At 46.2% G+C, this 23,061-nt stretch overlaps 1 protein-coding gene across 2 annotated transcripts in view; it reads right to left on the minus strand.

Moving 5' to 3' along the window:
• E2F6 (E2F transcription factor 6) overlaps positions 1-22,030 on the minus strand; it is a 33,022-nt gene extending 10,992 nt beyond the window's left edge. The window contains exons 1-6 of one of the 2 annotated variants that reach the window (XM_075338772.1): positions 21,884-22,030; positions 17,693-17,738; positions 7,676-7,892; positions 5,670-5,830; positions 5,000-5,112; positions 1,673-1,816 (exon numbers count right to left, since the gene is read on the minus strand). In XM_075338772.1, the coding sequence (XP_075194887.1) occupies positions 1,673-1,816; positions 5,000-5,112; positions 5,670-5,830; positions 7,676-7,892; positions 17,693-17,738; positions 21,884-21,928 (726 nt within the window). In that variant the 5' untranslated portion in view covers positions 21,929-22,030. Of the gene's footprint in view, positions 1-1,672; positions 1,817-4,999; positions 5,113-5,669; positions 5,831-7,675; positions 7,893-17,692; positions 17,739-20,614; positions 20,693-21,883 lie in introns of those variants that run through there. The other variant, XM_075338773.1, reaches the window with a different exon arrangement.
• Positions 22,031-23,061: the final 1,031 nt, after the last annotated feature.

The following is a 23,061-nucleotide window of genomic DNA, read 5'->3' on the forward strand; positions in this document are numbered from 1 at the left end:
TAATTGAGGGATGGGGAAGGAAAGCAGCATGTGGGCTCCAGCCTCCGTACCCGCAATGGATACCTCAACCTTAACAACACCGCCGACAAGAGTGGGGTGAGAAGGGAGCATGCTGGGGGCCCTGTTATGGGCCCTCTTTTCTTCCATCCGACATAGTCAGCAGCTGCTGCTGACTAAGCTGTGGAGCTATGCATGCATGTCTGACCTCCTTCGCACAAAGCATAAAAACTGATGAGCCCGTAGCAGTACGGGGGGTGTATAGGCTGAAGGGGAGGGGCTTTACACTTTTAGTGTAATACTTTGTGTGGCCTCCGGAGGCATAAGCTATACACCCAATTGTCAATAAAAACAATTGTCTGGGTCTCCCAATAAGGAGCGACAAAGAAAGTATGTTTTAATGCTTTGTTTAGATATTATTTGTGTTTACTTGAGCAAAAAAAAAAAAAAAAAAGTTTGATATTTTCCACTGTTAACACTATGGGGAGCAGCTGCTGAAATCCTACAGAAATGCCACTGTAGAAATAGCCTGGATTACAGCTGCAGTTAAGTGGGCAGAATCTGCTCTCCAGTGTGTGATGTCACCTCCCCCTCCCAATCTGGGTGTTTCCAAGGGATAACAGAGAATGAAATTAGGGATCACAGTGCGGTGCCATTTTGCTAGTGACCAGAAAGGTCTGAAGTGTCACCAAGGACAGCTGGAGTATCACACAGAACAGGATTAGATACACAGCTTAGCAGACGGTACCACAAAGGACAGGATTAGATACACAGCTCAGCAGACAGTATCACACACAGGATAGGATTAGATACAGCACAGCAGGCAGTATCACACAGGAGAGGATTAGATACACGGCACAGGGAGGGGGGGTGTCACACACAGTAGACGCCTTCTCTAATGTTACTAAATGGGGTCGGAGCCAGACTATCAGAGTCTATGCCCAGGGGGCTGCCATAAAGCAGCATCAAATCCAAGATGACAGTCCCAGAAAAAATTAAGCAGTGATTTTAATTTTCTATTAAAAACACGATTTCATAATCACTATTAATACAAAAGATAGAAGGAAGAAGGTAAGGGAGCTTTGTCTTGTCAGAAGCAAAACTAAACTGCCAGTGCAGTGCGTTTCCAGGTTACACCTCCTTTCTTTTGCTCTATGGGAGAGGGGAGAAGCATCCAGCACGTTGAGAGACAAGGAAGACCCAGGCAGATCCTGCTGCAGCTTACTGCAATGGTTTTACCCGATTGCAGTGCTGGATTCCCAGCCACACTGCTCAATACTGCTGTACGCTATCTATATGTCTGTGTTTGAGCACAACATCATGGAAACCAAGTGTCCACTCATTAGCTCAGAGACAACTAAGAGAAATCTTGTTCTTCCTCATGCACACACTGTAGTATATAGACACACACCTTAATTTTGAAAACTTACATGAAATGTAATTTTAATGGATAAGTGGATTATGACTTATTTCGCAAACCTGTTGCTGACCCCTCTCCGTTTACCCTTTTAAGACCTATGTATGTCGGGGTCTCTGCTCCTGACCTTAGTGACCAAACCAGAGAGCGGCTGCATTTTAGATATGATTGTCCTACAATTCTGGTTATGACAAAAGAAAGAGAAGACATCTGCAGAAAGGAGCTCGGGTGACTAGGAATGAAGGCTTTGTGTCTTACCGTCATAGAAAGCGGCCCAGGCTCCATCTTGACAGTCTTTGTTAATTTCTCAAAAGACTTCTCATGGTCCTTTCCTTGCCCTAAACTGGACAGGTACACATCGATCGGCCCTTTTGTACTTTTGATTTGAACTTCAACACACTCCTGAACAGAAAAAAAAATGTAAATTTTATTTTAATATTATATATATATATATATATATATATATATATATATATATATATATATATATATATATATATATATATATATATATATATATATATATATATATATATATATATTATACACACACACACATTACATATACACACACACACTATATATACAGTGGAACCTTGGATTAAGAGTAACTTGGTTTGAGAGCGTTTTGCAAGGCAAGCAAAGCTTTTTACACATTTGTAACTTGGTTTAAGAGCAATGATTTGAAATCAGAGCAAATATTCACTACACACGTCTGACGTCTGGTTCTGTCCTTTCACCACGCTTTGACCTGCTCTGGAGGAAACTTTCTGCACATATGTACAGTATACTATTCTACAGTCCAGTAGATACTATATAACATGTCTATCAATTTGCATTTATGGATACAGTACTGTACTTTCTGTTAACCAGTACAACACATTGCTTGTATTGTAATCTGCCGATGCGGTGTTCCTTACCCCACATTTGGCTTAGCTCTGCCCTTATTTTGGGGAGAATAGATTTGGGGTGTTTGTGTACTGTACTAAAATAAGGATTGTCATATTTATACATCATTTTTTCTCACTATAGTGTACAGTGCTGGCCAAAAGTATTGGCACCCCTGCAATTCTGTCAGATAATACTCAGTTTCTTCTTGAAAATGATTGCAATCAAAATACTTTGGTATTATCTTCATATATTTTGCTTGCAAAAAAAAAAAAAAAAAAAAAAAAAAAAAAAAAAAAAAAAAAAATGAAACAAAAATCAAATCATTGATCATTTCACACAACTCCAAAAATGGGCCAGACAAAAAGTATTGGCACCCTTAGCCTAATACTTGGTTGCACAACCTTTAGCCAAAATAACTGCCAACAACCGCTTCCGGTAACTATCAGTGAGTTTCTTACACTGCTCTCCTGGAATTTTAGACCATTCTTCTTTGGCAAACTGCTCCAGGTCCCTGAGATGTGAAGGGTGCCTTCTCCAAACTGCCATTCTGAGAGCTCTCCACAGGTGTTCTATGGGATTCAGGTCTGGACTCATTGCTGGCCACTTTAGTAGTCTCCAGTGCTTTCTATCAAACCATTTTCTAGTGCTTTTTGAAGTATGTTTTGGGTCATTGTCCTGCTGGAAGACCCATTACCTCTGAGGGAGACGCAGCTTTCTCACACTGGGCCCTACATTATGCTGCACAATTTGTTGCTAGTCTTCAGTCTTCATAATGCCATGCACACGGTCAAGCAGTCCAGTGCCAGAGGCAACAAAGCAACCCCAAAACATCAGGGAACTTCCGCCATGTTTGACTGTAGGGACAGTGTTCTTTTCTTTGAAAGCCTCTTTTTTTTTCCCTGTAAACTCTATGTTGATGGCTTTTCCCAAAAAGCTATAATTTTGTCTCATCTGACCAGAGAACATTCTTCCAAAATGTTTTAGGCTTTCTCAGGTAAGTTTGGCAATCTCCAGCCTGGCTTTTTTATGTCTCGGGGTAAGAAGTGGGGTTTTCCTGAGTATCCTACCATACAGTCCCTTTTTCATTCAGACGCCGACGGATAGTACGGGTTGACACTGTTGTACCCTCGGACTGCAGGGCAGCTTGAACTTGTTTGGATGTTAGTCGAGGTTCTTTATCCACCATCCGCACAATCTTGCGTTGAAATCTCTCGTCAATTTTTCTTTTCCTTCTACATCTAGGGAGGTTAGCCACAGTGCCATGGGCTTTACACTTCTTGATGACACTGCGCACAGTAGACAGGAACTTTCAGGTCTTTGGAGATGGACTTGTAGCCTTGAGATTGCTCATGCTTCCTCACAATTTGGATTCTCAAGTCCTCAGACAGTTCTTTGGTCTTCTTTCTTTTCTCCATGCTCAATGTGGTACACACAAGGACACAGGACAGAGGTTGAGTCAACTTTAAACCATGTCAACTGGCTGCAAGCGTGATTTAGTTATTGCCCACACCTGTTAGGTGCCACAGGTAAGTTACAGGTGCTGTTAATTACACAAATTAGAGAAGCATCACATGATTTTTCAAACAGTGCCAATACTTTTGTCCACCCCCTTTTTAAATGTTTGGTGTGGAATTATATCCAATTTGGCTTTATGACAATTTTTTTTTTCTTTTTTCATTGAAGACAAATTAAATGAAGATAATAATACCAAAGAATTTGTGATTGCAATCATTTTCAAGAAGAAACTGAGTATTATCTGACAGAATTGCAGGGGTGCCAAAACTTTTAGCCAGCACTGTATATCTCCCGCACACCAACAATTCTATTGTCAGTGAACATGCAGTTTAATTTGTTTTATATTTTTACTGTACAGTGTTTTGCATTAGTGTACTGTAATATGTACATGAATACAGTACATTTTGTATTACTGTAATAAGTTTGTATAAATACAGTAAGTTATTTTCGGGTTATGGAATGAATTGTCAGCGTTTCAGTCATTTCCTATGGGAAAATCTGCTTTGATATAGGAGTAACTTAGTTTAAGAGCTCACTCCTGGAACCAATTATGCTCGTAATCCAAGGTTACACTGTGTATCAAACAAAATTCACAAACACAAAAGTTATCAATTTATATCAAGCTTCTGCCGGAGTACAAAGTATTTGGCCAATAGTACACGAGTCCCTATTCTACTTGGGTTTGCTCAATTTTTTTGGACCATGCCCGCTGCCAACACGTGTATTAAATCCAGCAAACAATGATCATTAGCAACGATTGGGAAGCAAGTAAAGCCGAATAACATGCCGCATGGCTTCTTTGCAGCCGTCTACATGACTCATGATCATATCTGAGTGCCCCCCACTTGCCCGGAGAGGTCTAATGGAGTCCATAGACATAAGGGCCACCAGATGTGGCTCTGAGTCAATAGATCTTATACGCTAGATAGATTAAATGTATAACGGGACACTTAACATGCTCGATCCTTCAATGCCACCAGATGCCCAATTGATACTCTGCCCTCTACATGTGCATCTACTTGGGCAGGTAATGTTAAATGTAGAGCTGGCATTACTTCTGTTTCAGATCTGATGGAGAGCATTTCAAGCCTTGGATGATGAGGTCTATACCAGTACCGGTATGGAATGATATTGGGTGCAGAGTATGACCCTATTATGGCAAAAATTAAAAGTACTCGCCTCGTTTGGCGCCGGTACCACCAGTCTGGTTTCTTCTGGCGCTTTCACGGCAATGATCACCTGCTCGTGGTAATCATCAATGCTGTAGAGGTCTTGATATGTGACATAGGCAAATGTTTCCCGGGTTAAGGATGATGAGTTTTCAATAAATATATGTGCAATTAGAAACTACTTAATGGGGTTTTCTGGTTTCAGACAACTCCTGTGGTACAAAAATAAAAAAAAAAAATGGCTTCCCTCCCAATCAACAGCAATGCAGCTGGGCACCGGGGAGGGCGAGGAAAGCTTTTACCAAATTGCTCTTGGGGACAGTAGCTTTCTGAAACCAGAAAAAACCCTTCAGTCCCTACATTAGTAAATCACGCATATGATGATGAGGAGGAGGATGAAGTGCAGCAGAGCTGGATTCATCATTTGGCACACCTCAATGAAACACAATCATGAATTACCTGCAATTCGCAATAGGTAAAGCCTGGCTGATATAGATAGCCACTGTCCTAGGGGAGAATGGCAAGTTTACATCATATATTACATATTCAAAAAAGTGGAAATAGCCCCTTTTAACTAAAAGAAACAGTCAGCAATAAGAGGAGGAGTAACAGCAGGACAGCCATAGCCTTCATGATCCGTCCCGCTGGGAGCTTTCAATATTCTTCTATAATAAAAAGATATTTCTTGTTGGCCCCGTCCTCTGCGAGTCCGAATAACTGGTGAGCACAGTCCAGGATTAGTTTATCCAGTGCGTCCTCCATGGCTGACAGCTCGCTGATATCACTGCGTATCTGCTGCGTCGGCGACAGGTCAGTATTTGAACGGTTTAGGTCAGTCCCCCTAAAATAAGAGCACATATATGGCCGAATTACGCAAAATGCTTTCCTTAACGAGTTAAAATATATGGATAAACCCATGTCCCCAATTAATCAAAACCAGTCATTGTCTTCTAATTCATTAAGTGATCAGGAGTGTCTGACAAGTGGTGAGTGACTTGGCACAGGTCCAGATGGAGTGGTAATAGTCAATAGTGTGAATGGTATCGAATAATAGTGTGAATGGTATCGAATAATAGTGTGAATGGTATCGAATAATAGTGTGAATGGTATCAGGCACATAGTGCACATATTGAGTAAACTTCTCCTTTTTATCTGGTTTTAGGTGTGATTTTCATATTGCCCACACATATTACTTGCCACAGGTGAGGTTGAACCACCATCACATGCTTAAGGGAATCTGTCAGGTCCAATATGCACGCAGAACCACAAGCAGTTCTGGGTGTATATTGCTGGTCCCTGCCTAACCGTCCCTGTATACACTAGCATAGATAAAGAGATCTTTAGAAAAAGTATTTTGTATCGTATGCTAATGAGCGCAGGCACTAGTCCCAAGGGCATTGCTTCCCTTGCTAGTCTGACCCATTAGCACGTTAGCACTCCTTTGTGGGCGTACTAACATGCTAATGAATGTGCAGCGTCAGAGGATGAACGCGATCACCTCTCCGCTGCCTTTGCCGCCCGACGCTGTATTTCGGTCATGCGCACTACTTCAGTTAGAAACTGGGACGCGTAAACCCGACTTCATAGTGCGCATGACAAACTCCGGGAATATGCGCACTGAGCCGAAATCCAGCGTCGATGGCAGCGGAGAGTTGAGCGAGATCATCCTCTGATTCTGCGGATTCATTAGCATGTTAGTACGCCCACAAGGCAGTGCTAACATGCTAATGGGGCGGACTAGCAAGGGAAGTAACGCCCTTGGGACTAGTCCCTGTGCTCATTAGCATACGATAAAAGATCTTTAGAAATACATAAAGAGATCTTTAGAAAAAGTATGCTACTAGATACAGGGACAGTCAGGCAGGGATTAGCAATATGCACCCAGGACTGCTCGTGGTTCTGGGTGAATATTGCACCTGACAGGTTCACTTTAAAACAAAAGTCATTTACCAACAATTTAGTCTGGACCATTTTTGGGGTGGTGTGTGAAATTATGTCCAATTTCCCTTCCCCACCCCTCTTTTTTTGTGTTATCCAATACAAAGTAAATAAACTGTACACACACACACACACACACACACACACACACACACACACACACTTGACATGACTCGGCAAGTCGTGAACGATCCACTGAAAATCTACAGACTGAGGAGAGGACAAAAAAAAGCCAATCAGAAAAGGGAAAAAATCTGACAGATCAGTATGTCTTTAAGAAATGATAGCTGCCATTCCAGCGCAAGGCACAATATCGGGTGTCACACATTTAGTATGTTCTATATACAGTACATCTGGTGATAGGCAAAATATACTTATTTACAAGATCAAATGCTACTCCCTAGTGGTGAGATGAGGAAGTGCACTCCACATGTGAATTTACAGACATCAAATGCCGAGGCATAAACTGTGCTCATGAGTTAGGAACACTCGGTGTTCTGTATGTAGAAATGTCATTTTTACTAGCAGATACACAATCCTGCACTCTCTGGCCTCCCGGACCATTAACCATCCTGGATGTATTGATTGTGTTTGTACCAAGGATCAATCCCAGGAAAAGCCTTTTCTGCCGTTTTATACAATAAAAAGAGACAAGGCTGTGCAGATAATGCAATTCTGTAGCGGCTGCCAAATGTTTCCTGGGTAAAAAGTCATTTATCGAGTGATTAAAAGCTCGGCCATTACTCACACCCACTGGACGAGGTTCCTGGACTTCTTCCGAATGACTTGGATCCCAGATAATACGTTTGTGATGTCGTACACTCGTCTCTTCTTCACCCCGAGCTGTCTGGCGACGTGACTCAGCTCCACGACGCCCTCTGGAGCGGATTTGATTATGTCCATGAATTTTTGTGTTAAGTAGAAGAGCGAGACATCAAAGCGGGTATGAGGCAGCGCCGAAGACTCTAGATACGAGAAAGAAAAACAAAAAGGTTCACCACAGACACCGCAAAGCATAGCTTCATAGTATTTAAAGGGAACCTGTCACCAGATTTGGGACCTATAAGCTACGGCCACCACCAGTGGGCTCTTATATACAGCATTCTAACACGCTGTATATAAGAGCCCAGACCGCTGTGTAGAACATAAAAATCCCGTTATAATACTCACCTAAACCGTTTGCTGTGGTGAATGTGGCTCAGATGGGTGTCTTCATCCTCCGGTGCCGGCGCCGCCTCTTTCAGACCATCTTTGCCGCCGCCTCTGTTGTCCTTCTGAAGTCGCAGTGCATGATGCGTCCGACGTCATACACACTCGCCGGCAGTCAGGTCCTGAGCAGAGCAGATAAAAGTATTGTAGTGCGCCTGCGCGGGACCGGCGAGTATATGACGTAGACGCGTCATGCACCTCAGCTTTAGAAGGACAAAGATGACCAAAAAAGGCAACGCCGGCACCAAAGGACAGACACCCATCTGAGCCACATCCACCGCAGCGAGTGGTTCAGGTAAGTATTATAAAGTGATTTTTACGCTCTACACAGCGGCCTGCGCTCTTATATACAGCATATTAGGATGCTGTATATAAGAGCCCACTGGTGGTGGCCGCAGCTTATAGGGTAAAAAACTGGTGACAGGTTTCCTTTAAGGCAGACTTCCGTCCATCATGTTGAACCCATGACCTAACCTAACATGTTGATCCGGAGGAAGGCAAAAAAAAACCATGCAACCGACACTAAAGTCCCTGTCACACACAGAGATAAATCTGCGGCAGATCTGTGGTTGCAGTGAATCAGTGCCAGGTTTGTGGCTGTGTACAAATGGAACAATATGTCCATGATTTCACTGCAACCACAGATCTGCCAAAGATTTCTCTCTCTGTGTGACGGGGCCTTAAGATCCACATTGGGGGGGGGGGGGGGGGGGGGGAAATCCTTCCCAACTCCACATCCGGCTATCAGACTAGTCTCTGGATTAACGCCCCATGACAGAATCTAGTGCACATAATTAGTAATATTATATTTTTCAAGAAGGGCATCCAGGCCTTATAGTAATGAATCATCCATTATAACATCATGTGGCAGAGAATTCCATAGTCTCACTGCTCTTACAGTAAAGAATCTGCGTCTGTGATTAGGATTAAACCTTCCTTCCTTCCTCTAGTCATAGTGGATGTCCCTTGTCCCTCCCTGTTGCAGGCCTAGGTGTAAAAAGACATAGTTCTGTAGTGTCTCGAGATATATTTGTACATTGGAAAACGAAGGCTTAGGGGTGAGCTTATTACAAACTGAATAACCCCAAGTTTAATAACTTGTTCTTGCAGTCCACGCATTCCTTTAATAACCTTGGTTGTTCTTCTCTGCACCCTCTCCAGTTCAGCTATGTCCTTCTTATACACCAGAGACCAAACCTGTACACAGTATTCTATCTGTGGTCGCACTAGTGACTTGTATAGGGGTAAAATAAGGTTCTTCTCATGAGCATCTCTGTCTCTTTTAATGCTTCCCATTATTTTATTAACCTCGGAAGCAGCTGCCTGACACTTGTCAGTAAAGTGGATTTTGCTGTCCACCAAAGTCTTTTTCGGTGATGGCTTTACCGAGTGTTTTATAATTGGCTACATAGTTATACATTTTATTTCCTCTGCCCTAGCGCATGACCTTACATTTATCCACATTACACTTCAATTGCCATTTCTCAGCCCAAGCTTCAGCCTAAACAAATACCACTGCAATATTAAATAAATCCTCCTCTGTATTAATTACCTTGCATAGTTTATCATCTGCAAATATTGAAAATCTACTCTCAATGTCCCCTGCTACAAGGTCATTAATGAATGTTAAAAAAAGAAGAAGAGGTCCCAATACTGATCCCTGTTGTACCTCACTGTTAACTGTGACCCAGTCCGAGTGTATTCCATTAATAACCACCCTTTGTTTCCTATCACTGAACTAGTTCTTAACCCACTTATACATATTTTCCCCTATTCTCATTTCATGTACCAACCTTGTGTGGCACTGTATCAAACGCCTTAGAAAAATTCATATAGACAACATCCACTGCAAGGCCCTATCAGTATTTTATTATTCTTGCTCCCTCCCCTTATATCCACCCATGCGAACTGTACATTTTCATTAGCCTCACATTTTCACGGTTTTAGGGACAATTTTACATATAAACACACACATCCTCCTCGCCTATTTGTACGATCATTCCTGAACAGACTATATTCCTGTAAATTTACAGCCTAGTTGCAGCTCTCATCCAGCCAGGTCTCCGTTATCCCCACCATATCACCATTTTTTTTTCTACAATATTAATTATAATTTGCCATCTTGTTGGTGAGGCTCCTGGCATTAGTGTACATGCACTTTATCTCTGTACTTCTATTCTTGCTCGATATATTGACTGCCCTCATCCCTCCCCCCACGCCATCCCTGATTTCATTACTTTTGCCCAGGTCACTCTTTGCACTAGCCTCCCCTCCTGTACAGTAAATGCCCTCCCATTCCTTAGTTTAAACACTCCTCCATCCATCTGACCATTTTTTTCCCCAATCACAGCTGCACACCTCCCATTGAGGTGCAGCCCGTCCCTAGCGCAGCACTTGTAGCCAACAGAGAAGTCGGCCCAGTTCTCCAGAAAACCCAAACTCTCCTTCCTACACCAAATCCTCAGCCACTTATTTACCTCCCTAAGCTCCTGCTTCCTCTCTTGCGTGGCATGGGCAGTATTTCAGAAAATACCACCTTCAAGGTCTTTGCCTTCAGCTTACATCACAATTTACTGAAATCTTTAAAAAGGACCTTCCACCTACCTCTAACTTTGTCATTTGTGCACCATGACCGCTAGGTCCTCACCAGCCCCTCCCAGTAATTGTTTAACTCTATCAGTGATGTACCAAACTTGTGCGCCTGGAAGACAACAAACTGATGAGCCCTGTCTTTGTGACAGATTGCTCTGTTTCCCTAATAATGGAGTCCCCCACTACTAGCACCTGTCTGGCCTTCCCTGTGCTTCCGTTTCCCCCCTTACTGAAGCAGAAACTCCTGGCATTCAGAGGACGTGTCTTGCTGCAGAAGTGCTACCCCTGAACTGACACCCCCCTGCCAAATTAGCAAACTTGTTAGGGTGTGCAAGATCAGGACTTGCCTCCCTGGCACTCTTCCCTTTACTCCGCCTTCTAACTGTAACCCAGCTGGCTGCCTCACTGTCCTGCAGCTGTGTACTATGCTCCTTCCCCACATCTACCCCAGCGAGCGCCTGCTCAGTGAGCAGCAAACTCCTCTCCATATTGTCTATGTGTGGCACCACTGACCTGGTCAGGCACCACTGAGTATTGCACCCACATCTGGGTCAGTACAACACAGGTAATCCCAGGCTGACTAGGGTGTGGACACACGGAACACTAGTAACCAGAGCACACACAGCTAGAGGGGACCCCTGAGCAGACTCAGGGAGGGGGCGTGGCCCTCACCTCCCAGCTAGTAGTGGGTGGTGTCACTGGGAGCAGATGAGTTGTGCAGAGGCAGCCAAGGGAGAAGGAAGTGGATCTGGAGGGCAGAGCAGTGGAGCAGGGCCCTGCCAGACACTGCACCGTTCGTGGCTGCTGGCGGGGGAGAAAGGGCTACCTGGTAGAGCCGCTCGAAAACCACCTGAGGCCGGAGTGCAGAGAGGTGGCTGAGTACGGGGACTGCCAGTAGACCCTGCCCGCATGGGGTACAGGTACCCAGAGCAGGGGCCCATTCAGTTGGCCTGCTAAACCTGCCGGTGAGGGCACTGCCTGCCCTCCACCAAACTTACACAGAGTCCGCAGCTACAGCAGCAATGAGGGCCCTATAAGTGACTGACGGCAAGCAGCCAGAATTACTTGGTCCACGCTACCCGCAAACGGGCCAGAAAGGGGAGAACGGTGTAGGCGACTTCCCTTGGTGATTCCAGCAAGACTTCAGGTTGGGGAAGGGGGGGGGGTGTCACATCAAAAACAAGAAGACGGGCTAGGAAGGCGAGTTAGCAGTCACCCCTACAACAGCCGAAGGGATACCTGGTTCCACCAGAGCATTGCCAGGGTTAACTCACCCATGCCATCTGAAGTGAGTAAAAACCCTGAAAGACACTGCTGTTTTGTGTGAGTTCTTCTGCGACCTGTGGTACTACACACCTACACCAGGCCCTGGGGCCAGCCTCACTCTCGGGAGGCCACCACATCTAACTGCACTCAACACCAGCCCCAGGCGTCCCCTAATCTGCAGTGGCGGTCACGCTGACCGCAATTACCAAGAGTGGCGTCACGAATCCGCCATTGAAGTTAACCTACCTGTGACCAGATTTCCAAACCCGTGGAGACCCTGCGACAACCTGCACCTGAAGGTAATGCGCGGGGCCACACATCACGATCTCAGTGTTGCCAGCTGCTCATTTAGATCCAGTACCTGGGCTTCCAAATGTACAACATGCACACATCTAGCACAGCAGTATGCACCCTCAAATGGTTATTAAAGCATTGCATACATGCGACAAGATGTACACCGGATGGCTTGGTCAAAAATGGAGCCCATTTTCCTAATGGGGATTGCACAAGAGAGAAATATAAAATAGGCTAAAAACAAGAAATCAAATATCACCACAAGATTACAGGCAACCCAACCAGACATGTCCTCCTCTTATCCACCTACTTGCCCCAGTGTATAACATCCAGCCCAGGGGTCCCCAAACTTTTTACACAGGGGGCCAGTTCACTGTCCCTCAGACCGTTGGAGGGCCGGACTATAAGAAAAACTATGAAAATCCCTATGCACACTAAACGTATCTTATTTTAAAAGTAAAACAAAAAAGGGAACAAATACAACATTCAAATTAAAGAAATAGTAAATTTAAAATCAACAAACTTTCCTAGGGATTCCAAATTGCCATTAGTAAAATACCAATATATATACAGCCCTAAAAAAAAAAACAATATATGCCAATAATACTGTACCTCAGATTATAACACTTACATACACTGTACTCCTCAAATACAGCAGTGCACCTCTGAAATGTGCTTCTCTCTTCCCGCAAATAGGCCCCACGCAGTCTCCCCCCCCATATAGGCCCCACGCAGTCTCCCCCCCCCCCATATAGGCCCCACGCAGTCTCCCCCCCCATATAGGCCCCACGCAGTCTCCCCCCCCCCATATAGGCCCCACGCAGTCTCCCCCCATATAGGCCCCACGCAGTCTCCCCCCATATAGGCCCCACGCAGTCTCCCCCCATATAGGCCCCACGCAGTCTCCCCCCATATAGGCCCCACGCAGTCTCCCCCCATATAGGCCCCACGCAGTCTCCCCCCATATAGGCCCCACGCAGTCTCCCCCCATATAGGCCCCACGCAGTCTCCCCCCATATAGGCCCCACGCAGTCTCCCCCCATATAGGCCCCACGCAGTCTCCCCCCATATAGGCCCCACGCAGTCTCCCCCCATATAGGCCCCACGCAGTCTCCCCCCATATAGAACCAGGTCTCTCCCCCATACGTCGTGCGTCATGATGTAATCATTCTAGGTCCGGACGCCGAGCGTCTACACAGGAACGAGACTTCCCGTGTAGCGCTCGGCGGGTTATTTCAATTGTAAGCGCCTTTGAGCTTACAATTGAAATAACACAAGGAAATTGTGAGTCGGGCCGGGTAAACAGCCTCCGGGGGCCGGATGCGGCCCGCGGGCCGTAGTTTGGGGACCCCTGATCCAGCCCCTCGCCACACCGTATGCCTTTACTAATATGTGACAGACCTGCTGATGGTGCAGAGCTCACTGATACCAGTGCAATCCTGTAATAGAAGCCACGAGGGTAACAAGTCCACTCATGACATTTTGTCCCTTCTAAGTATGGCTACTTTCACACATCCGGTTTGAGCCCTGCGGCTCAATCTGGCTGTGAAAACTATGCAACGGATGCGGTGAAAACACCGCATCCTTTGCATAAGTTTTTACATGCGGCCGGTCCGGTTTTTTCCGGTTGCGGCATGCTACTGAGCATGCGCAGTGGAAAATACCGCATGCGGCGACCGGATGCGGTTTTTTCCGCATCGCGCCGCATCCGGCCTCCATGGGAATGCATTGAAAAATGCGCCGCAGCGGCCGGATGCGGCGCGATGCGGTGTTTTTTGCCGGAGCAAAAAACGTTGCAGGGAACGTTCGATCCGGCCGCCGCATCGGCTACATCTGCCGCATGCGGCAAAAACCGGACCGAACGCAAGCCCCTGCGGCACTAATGTAAGTCAATGCAAAAAAAAACCGCAATCGGCGTTACAAAAGCCGGTTGCGGTTTTTCTGCAGAACGCCGTATTGTGCCGCAGAGCAAAAATCCGGATGTGTGAAAGTACCCTATTCCCCGCATCACCTGTGAGTGACATTATTGAGAAGTGGAAGACACAATGGCAACTAAGCCACAAAGTGGAGACCACGTAACTTTACAGAGTGGAGAGCAGAAAAGTCACCAATGGTCGGCTGGCTCCATAACTGCAGAGTCCAGTCTTCCTCTTATATTAACATCAGCCCAAACGCTGAGCCCACCGGGAGCTCTATGACCGAGCAACTGCTGCAGCGTTACATCACCAAGCACAATGCTGAGCGTCGGATGGAGCAGTGTAAAGCCGCCATCACTGGACTCTAGAGCAGTGTAGACGTGTTGTGTGTGGTGACGGATAACATTTCTCTATCTGACGTCTGATGGACGAGTCTGGGTTTGGCGAGTGTCCTCCTCAGTTCTGGTGAAGGGAAAGCTTAATACCTCATCACAAGACATTGTGGACAATTTTAGCTTTCAACTTAGTAGGCACAGTTTGGGGAAGGCCCTTCTCTGTTCTCCGTGACTGTGTCCAGTGCCCAAGGTCCATAGTGACATGGTTTTGAGAGGTTAACATGGAAGAACATGACCAACTATGCCTAAACCCAATCCGATACTTTTGGGATGAAAAAAAAAAAAAAACTGAATGTGGATTGTGAACCTCACAAATGCTCTTCTGAATGAAGAGGAAAAAAATCCCACCTTCAAAATCTTGTGGGTGGTCTTTCCTAAAACAGTGGAAGCTGTTAGGCTATGTGCCCACGGGACTCTGTATCTGCGGATTTTTCTGCATCAAAATCCGCACCTTGTCATAGGTGCAGATTTTGAAATTTTTTTTAATTCAATTGAACAGGCAAAATCCGCACGAAAATCCGCAACAATAATTGACATGTTGCAGATTTTTCCGCACGAAAATCCGCACGATTTCCGCTGCGGAAAAATCCGCAGCGTGGGCACAGCATTTCCCAAATGCCACAAAAATGGCTGGGGAGTAGTTGTGCTGCAGATTTCTGGAAAATCCGCGGCTTTTCCGCGAGAAATCCGCGGCAAAATCCGCGCATTTTCCGCAGCGTGGGCACATAGCCTTATAGTTACAAAAGGAACCAACTCCATATTAATGCCTGCCCAGATCCTCACTAAGAGTGCGCACAGTAGCTACATTACAGGAGAGACGGTAACTCCTATCTTTCTTAATCAGCCCATCAACTCCTATACGTCAGTTAGTGCTCACCTCCCTCAGCACCTGATTAGCTACAGAAATTGCAAAATCACCAGCCAGCAGCTTTCACATCGGGTGTCCTAATCACTGCTCTGACTGTCCAAGCTGTGCGCTCGTTCAAATGCTCTGTTATTTCTACGGGTAAATTGAGGAATAACGGTCTAGGCTTAGAACAAACATAGCTGAATGCATTAGGCTATGTTCACACAGGATGTTTTTGCAGCGTTTTTTCCTGACCAAAACCTGATCTTGTGGCAGGATGTCTCCTGGGAGTCATCTGCAGTTTTGGTGCGTTTTTTGTGGCTTTATTGTGGTGTTTTTACAGCGTTTTTTTTCTGGGATGTCAAGACCAGCAAGGGTTCAATAGTACCCGAGTGCTGGGGCGGGCCGAGATTGACCTGATCTGGCACTCTGGTAGTTAAGTATAGCGTGCTTGCTTTATACTTACTAGTCTCTAGTAGATGCTAGAGTGTATGGGTTCCTTCCAGGTATGACGTCATTCAAAAGGCCCCTATCACATGGGGGGGAGCGGGGTGAAGCATGATTGTAGTGGAAGGGAGAAAACATCTCCAGGTCCACTAACCAAGCCGTAGACTCCTACTAACCTGGGAGGAGCCCATACATTCTAGGCTCAACTGTACTTCCTGCCACGGCCCCTCCTACTTCCAGTGCCGCTCATTAGCCTCAAGCATATTCACTGCTTCAGACCCCCCCCCCCCGCTGGGGGCGCATCTGACTGCAACCAGATGAAAGCAGTGAATATGTAATGAGCGGGGAAGTTGAGGAGCCGTAAGAGTGTACAGCCGCGCTGGTGATTTGGTAACTACAGCACGCCTGCTCCAATCCCCCCTATCCCCACCACCATTTAAGTGCCAGCCAGATACCCTGGATCAGCAGGTCTAACCAGGTTTTGATCCAGGGTATCTGCGAGTCCACCTGTCACTAGGGTGAAAAACCGTAAGCAAAAGCACTGAAAAAAAAAAATTGACATTCGTTCTTTTCATAACGAAGCAAAACACGACGCTTCCACCACTGCTACTTCTGAAACTCACAGCGTGTGCCATAGAACATGATGTGAGCGCCATACAGCGACTGACGTGAGCCGCGTGATCAGCGGTGATGTCACTCAGGTTAGCCGCAGCCACAGCTGGAGTCCTCCACCTGTGACCACAAGTCACCTGAGTGACGCCACCACTGATCGTGTGGGTCACTTCAGTCGCTGAGTGGAGCTCACAGCGGTTAGTCATGTTTTATGGTGCTCACTGTGAGCTTCAGATGTAGAAGTGGTGGAAGAGTCATGGGACCTCGTGTGGATTACGATGGACCTGTAAGGGTGTTTTTGGGGTTAATAAAGTGGTAAAAGAGGGCGTCTTTTGTCTCTTATTTCAAATACAGGATTGTTTGTGTGTTTTTGTTTAGTTTCACTTACATATTAGTGATGGGGGTCTCAGACGCCTCCCATTACTAATCTAGGGCTTAGTCGCAGCTGTGGGCTGCTATTAACTCCTTATTGCCACCGCACCAGGGCAACGGAAGAGCCGGGTACAGCGCCAGTGGCATCTAATGGATGTGCCACTTCTGAGGCGACTGCGAGCTGCTATTGATAGGCTGGAAAGGGCCAAATAACCATGGCCCTTCCCACCCCAATATCAGTCCCCAGTTGTCTGTTGTACCTTGGCTGGTAATAGAAAAAATGGGTGGGGACCCCATGGCATTCTTTAATTAAAAAAAAAAAAAAAAAAAAAGAAGAAGAATGGGATTCCCTCTTTTTTCATAACCAGCCAAGGTACAGCACACAGCTGAGGGTTGCAGCCTTGAATAGAAAAATGGGGGGGGACCCCACATTTTTTTTTTTAACAAATTAAAAAAAAAAACAAAAAAACAGAGGGATAGCTAGCTTGGCCAGCTATCCCTCTATCGAGATATTCTGTTATTTCTTTCTATATGTTCTTTATTTCTATCTATTCTACATGTTCTCTTTCTATCAATTCTATATGCTTTTTCTATTTATTCTATCAATAGATTTGACTTAAACGCATTGGGCAAAATCACGGTAAAAACGATGTGGTTTTTCTTGCATGCGTTTTTTTCCGGCGGGTGTGTTTTTTGGGGGACAAAAACCTGCGTCTTTATGGTCACCACAAAGATGCAGCGTGCCCACATAGCGTAAGACGTCAGGTGCAACAGAGCCGAACCAAAAAAAAAAAACAAACAAAAAAAACACTTACGTTTTGAAGACATCTTGATCCGATCGCCGGGAATGTTTGACATGAACTAGAGGGGATAGGGGAAGGAAACAAGACGTCTTTATTAAAACCAAATGTCAGACTGAATTTTATTACACAACAACATGAAATAAATCGTTTATAAGAAGGTGCCAACAAATTCCCTTCCCGTTAAGAAGATGGCGCCCGGGATGTGCTGTGGTATCATTACTGCGCCTTGTGATGGCACATTACACAGCAAATACCAGCGCTGCACATTATTCCACTACATCGGCCCAGGACTCCATATAATCCACCGAACGTCACAGGATTGTGAGATCAAAGACACCGCTCAGCATTAGCAATACATACACTGCCTCCTACTGAGTTGACGCGGCTATGGATTGAAAAAGTGGTGAAGTGGGGTGGGGGCGTCGTCTTGGATTAAGGGGAACAGCAGTCACTTATTGTTCTTTAAGCACCTCTGCCTACATTACTGCACTTGTAGACTTTCTGGAGACGATTTCTGCACACAGAAAAACAAAAGAGCACCATATATATGTGCCGTCCCAGCAGCAGTCGAACGGCTCGGATTCGGGGCTGCTGTGTCTCGAGGGTCTCCGGACCCGGGGGTTTGCGGACACTTCAAATGTAAGGGGATATTTACATGGGATGAATGTTCTTGACGCCACCTGCGGGTTGCGGTAAAGGGGGGAGTACCGCTGCTGCCGAAGGGAGTACCGGGGCTGATGGTGTGAGGCAGCCAGGTGTCAGTCCCTCCACAGGTAGGGAAGCCCCAGGATAGTGGGGATTTGGTGAACGGGTGGCTTGCTTGGCCTTGGGAAGCAGGGTGCAGCGGCCAGGTTACTCACTGCGGTAGTCGTGGTGCTGGATCAGGTGGAATAAGCAGACACTCACACAGATGGTAAACCAAAGTCTCCAGGCACCGCAGTCTCTAGGGGGGGGAGCCCGTCCCTGTCCCGCTCCCACCAGTGTCACTTGGTAAGTCCGGAGCCCTGCCTCCATGCACAAATTGATTTACAGTTGTAGCCCCTGGGCTTGAAGCTTTCGGGACCTCGCTACCCGTGTGTATGGCAGCTGTGCTCTTGGTGGCTGGCACTTGGGATTTTAGTGGGTTGTGTATTTTAGAGAACCCTATCCCCCGCGTTGTGCTGATGCCTCCAATCTCTGAGCTCTTGGGGACAGTTCATACAGAGACTATCCTCCACAGGTTAATTACCAAGGCGCTTGAAGCTCTTCCCTGATCTATAGGGTCCTGTACCCCGTCGTGCTCGATACCAGTAAGGTGCCTGGGCTTTCTGGTGCCAACAGTCCTCCTAGACTGCGTCTGTTACACTCCTGTCCAGTGCTCCTAATACAGGTCCACGACTCCTGTGGTCCCGGACCACCGTTTGCGACCCAACCTGTCACCTTCCTGGGAGCTCCAACTCCCTGCTCCTCACTCTTTGAGGGCTAACTCTGTTCTGTCTCCCCTCCCACCAGTCTGCCTGACCCCTAGGTGGGCGGCCGTGCTCCAACTTGACCAACCCACTGGTGTGTCTGTCCAGTTCTGGTGTGAGGTGTGGTTGGGATTTCTAGTGTGGATGTCAGTGACACTGTTGATGGGAACCTGGAACCATGGGGGCTAGGCCCTGCACCCTGGAGTACAGAATGCAGTTCCCTGTAGCACCCTGATGTAGTCAGGGGCGCTACATATACTTATTGATCCCTCACTGCTGCTAATCATGGGCCACAGAAGTGACAATTGTGTCACAATGGTGGCCAATCATCGGTTGCAGGAGTGACATCAGTAGGACTGGAATGGGTGTCGTACATCCAAATTCAGGCTCCATAGACATGTGATCACTGCAGCCAATCACTGGCCACAATGGTCCCACAGGATGGAAGTTGGAGGGTTTTGGTTTTTTAAATAAAATTTGCAGTTGTTGTAAACTTCCCCTTTAAGAAAACTTTATTTCCTGCAGAAACATCCCCATGGATATTATATGAATATTTCCTCTGAACTCAAAGACGTTTTACAGCCCAAGTCAATCATTATAGGAGCAGCATGGAGCATGGTGCTACGAGAATCCGAAAAGGAAAAGTGGCTACAATAATTATATATATATATATATATATATATATATATATATATATATATATATATATATATATATATATATATATATATATATATATATATATATATATATTATATATAATAAGGCGGTGATTATTGGTGATCGCTGCATCGTGCAGTGTGAAGGTTTAAAAAACAAAAAGCCAGCACTAAATATTCCAAACTGTACTTATAAAAATTTTGAGATTTTTGGCAAAAAATTGCAATTTCTTGAGCTGCCTCGCCACGTCACGACAAATCTCATTTGAAGCAGTCCTACACTAAAATATATTTTTATAAAATGTGCCAGACGGCCTCACATATGAATAGTAGAACTGCACTTAGCAGCACTCACCTGGTCTATTTCAATCCCGTACCCATGACTGAGTCATGGCTGTGGGCGGGACAGGTCCAAGCAAATGCTGCATGAAGTAAACCAGGTGAGTGCTGCTAAGAGCAGTTCTGCTATTCATATGTGAGGCCGTATGGCACATTTTATAAAAATATATTTTAGTGTAGGACTGCCTCAAATGAGATTTGCCGTGACGTGGCGAGGCAGCTCAAGAAATTGCAATTTTTTGCCAAAAATCTCAAAATTTTTATAATAAGTACAGTTTGGAATGTTTAGTGCTGTAGTGCACATTTGGTGCTGGCTTTTTGTTTTTTCTAGTGTGAAGGTTTAGTAGTATGGAGACAGAGCCGCTCTCCTAATAGCCAAAATAAGAACACCGCCTCACTGTGCTAACATTCAGCAGACCCAGATAGCAGCAAAGATACCGCAGAGTGTCTCATACTCTTCTGGTCACGTCAGTGGGTTTTACACTCACCAGTCAGATTTCCACTGCATAATGCTTAGAAACAGAAGATGTATAGTGGATCCGTCTGCATAGTGGGGCAGATTTATCAATAACAGTACGTCTTCGGTCGTGAAGGGGTTAATTAGAAGCATGCAATGGCGATTTCCTCATTTCAAACAGTAGCCAACAACAGCAGTGGGTAAACCCCTCCAAAAAAATGGTAGTGACCTCTTCCTCAGTCCCTCTGCCCCCGTGCCCATCGTCCTCTTCCTCGGTCCCCCCCCCCCGTGCCCATCGTCCTCTTCCTCGGTCCCCCCCCCCCCGTGCCCATCGTCCTCTTCCTCGGTCCCCCCCCCCCGTGCCCATCGTCCTCTTCCTCGGTCCCCCCCGTGCCCATCGTCCTCTTCCTCGGTCCCCCCCCCCCGTGCCCATCGTCCTCTTCCTCGGTCCCCCCCCCCCGTGCCCATCGTCCTCTTCCTCGGTCCCCCCCGTGCCCATCGTCCTCTTCCTCGGTCCCCCCCCCCCCGTGCCCATCGTCCTCTTCCTCGGTCCCCCCCCCCCGTGCCCATCGTCCTCTTCCTCGGTCCCCCCCCCCCATCCTCTTCCTCGGTCCCCCCCCCCCATCCTCTTCCTCGGTCCCCCCCCCCCATCCTCTTCCTCGGTCCCCCCCCCCCCCATCCTCTTCCTCGGTCCCTCTCCCCCATCCTCTTCCTCGGTCCCTCTCCCCCATCCTCTTCCTCGGTCCCTCTCCCCCATCCTCTTCCTCGGTCCCTCTCCCCCATCCTCTTCCTCGGTCCCTCTCTCCTCCCCCCGTCCTCTTCCTAAATCCCTTTCCCAATCATCCTCTTCCTCGCCCCCCCCATCCTCAGTCCCTCACCCCAGCCTCTTCCTCGGTATCTCTGCCCCCAAAGCATCTTCCGCAGTCCCTCTCCCCCACCCCCGTCTTTTTCCTCTGATAACATTTATAAAAAGACCCACAAGTGTCCTGGGCTTATTTTATTATAGTCATAAGAGAAATTAGGGCTGGAGAAAAAAAAAAATATATGGAAAAGTAAAATAAAAAAAATAGCAGTCATCAACAGCAACAAGGTTTTACTCCGTTCTCCAAACTAAGTTTTTACTACGAGCAACAACCTGACCTATCACGTGACTTCAGAGCGAGGGAAGGCTATCAAGAGATCAAGACAAAAGCAATCGAAGTCCGAGAAATCAAACTGCATGGCGGGAAAAAAAAAAATCACATTGAGTACAGCAGAGAACTCCGGAGTAGCAGCCGCCCTTCCTCCCCGCCGTAGTTACCTCATGCTGGCTGCTCGGAGAGTAGCCTCCCTGCGCCCCCTCCATGCTGTCCGTTGAGGTAGCTGGTCCGTACACAGCGGCCCTGTCACTGGTGGGGTAACCCGCGGGAAATCCACGCAGAACCGTACTTTGCAGCCAGTGACGCGGCAGGATACGTCACTGCGCGGGAGCCAATGAATCGCTGCGATTGCTCATAGGCTGCTGATTGGTGGGTGGAGCTGCTGTGTGTATTCCTATTGGTGGACACGCGATCTCTCCGGACACTAGAGGTCAGTGACGTTTACAGAGAGGTCCGGGCAGTTCTTAGAACTTTCTGGTTGGATTGTTGTCTCAGTTTCTTGGGGGGAGACCACTGTCCCCCTGGCTCCTGACACTTTAAAAAAAAATAAAAAAATGTTTTTTTTTTGTAATAATTATAAATAAAGTTTGCACCATTTTTAAAAGTGATTCATAAACTATCACAAATCTCCATGTGTGTCAGCGCCAACATGTGTGGATTGGGCAGAAATTGCATTTCCTTTTTTATATATGTTTATGATTATTATTATTATTATATAATATGATTTTATTATTACTATTATTAATATTTAATATGATATTATTATTATTATTATTATTATTATTATTATTATTGTTATTGTAGCCCCATTTTATTCCATGGCACTACAAGTGAAAAGGGTATACATAAAATCAAGTACAACAATCATGGACAATACAAAAACAGACTGGTATAGGAGGAGAGAGGAACCTGCCCGTGGGGGGCTCACAGTGTACAGGGGATGGGTGATGGTACAATAGGTGAGGACAGAGCTGGTTGCGCAGTGGTCTACTGGACTCAGGGTTACTGCAGGTTGTAGGGTTGTTGGAAGAGGTGGGTCTTCAGGTTCCTTTTGAAACTATCCACAGTAGTCGAGAGTCTGATATGCTGAGGTAGAACCATACCTCCCAACTTTTCAAGAAAGGAAAGAGGGACAAAGTATGCGGCGCGGCAAATTTTGCACCACACCCCTAGCCACACCCCTAGCCACACCCATTTGGCAGTAAGGGTCATTCAGCAGATGCCGTGGACTGTTCATTCATGATTCATAGCAGTCAGAATTTTTTTATATTTGTGTGTCACTATATGACATGTTGCTTATTTGTGCCTATCAATCTGTGTTCACACGTTGCATAAATTC

Source organism: Anomaloglossus baeobatrachus, chromosome 3, assembly GCF_048569485.1.
Source record: "Anomaloglossus baeobatrachus isolate aAnoBae1 chromosome 3, aAnoBae1.hap1, whole genome shotgun sequence".
In the NCBI taxonomy this organism is placed as follows: Eukaryota; Metazoa; Chordata; class Amphibia; order Anura; family Aromobatidae; genus Anomaloglossus; species Anomaloglossus baeobatrachus.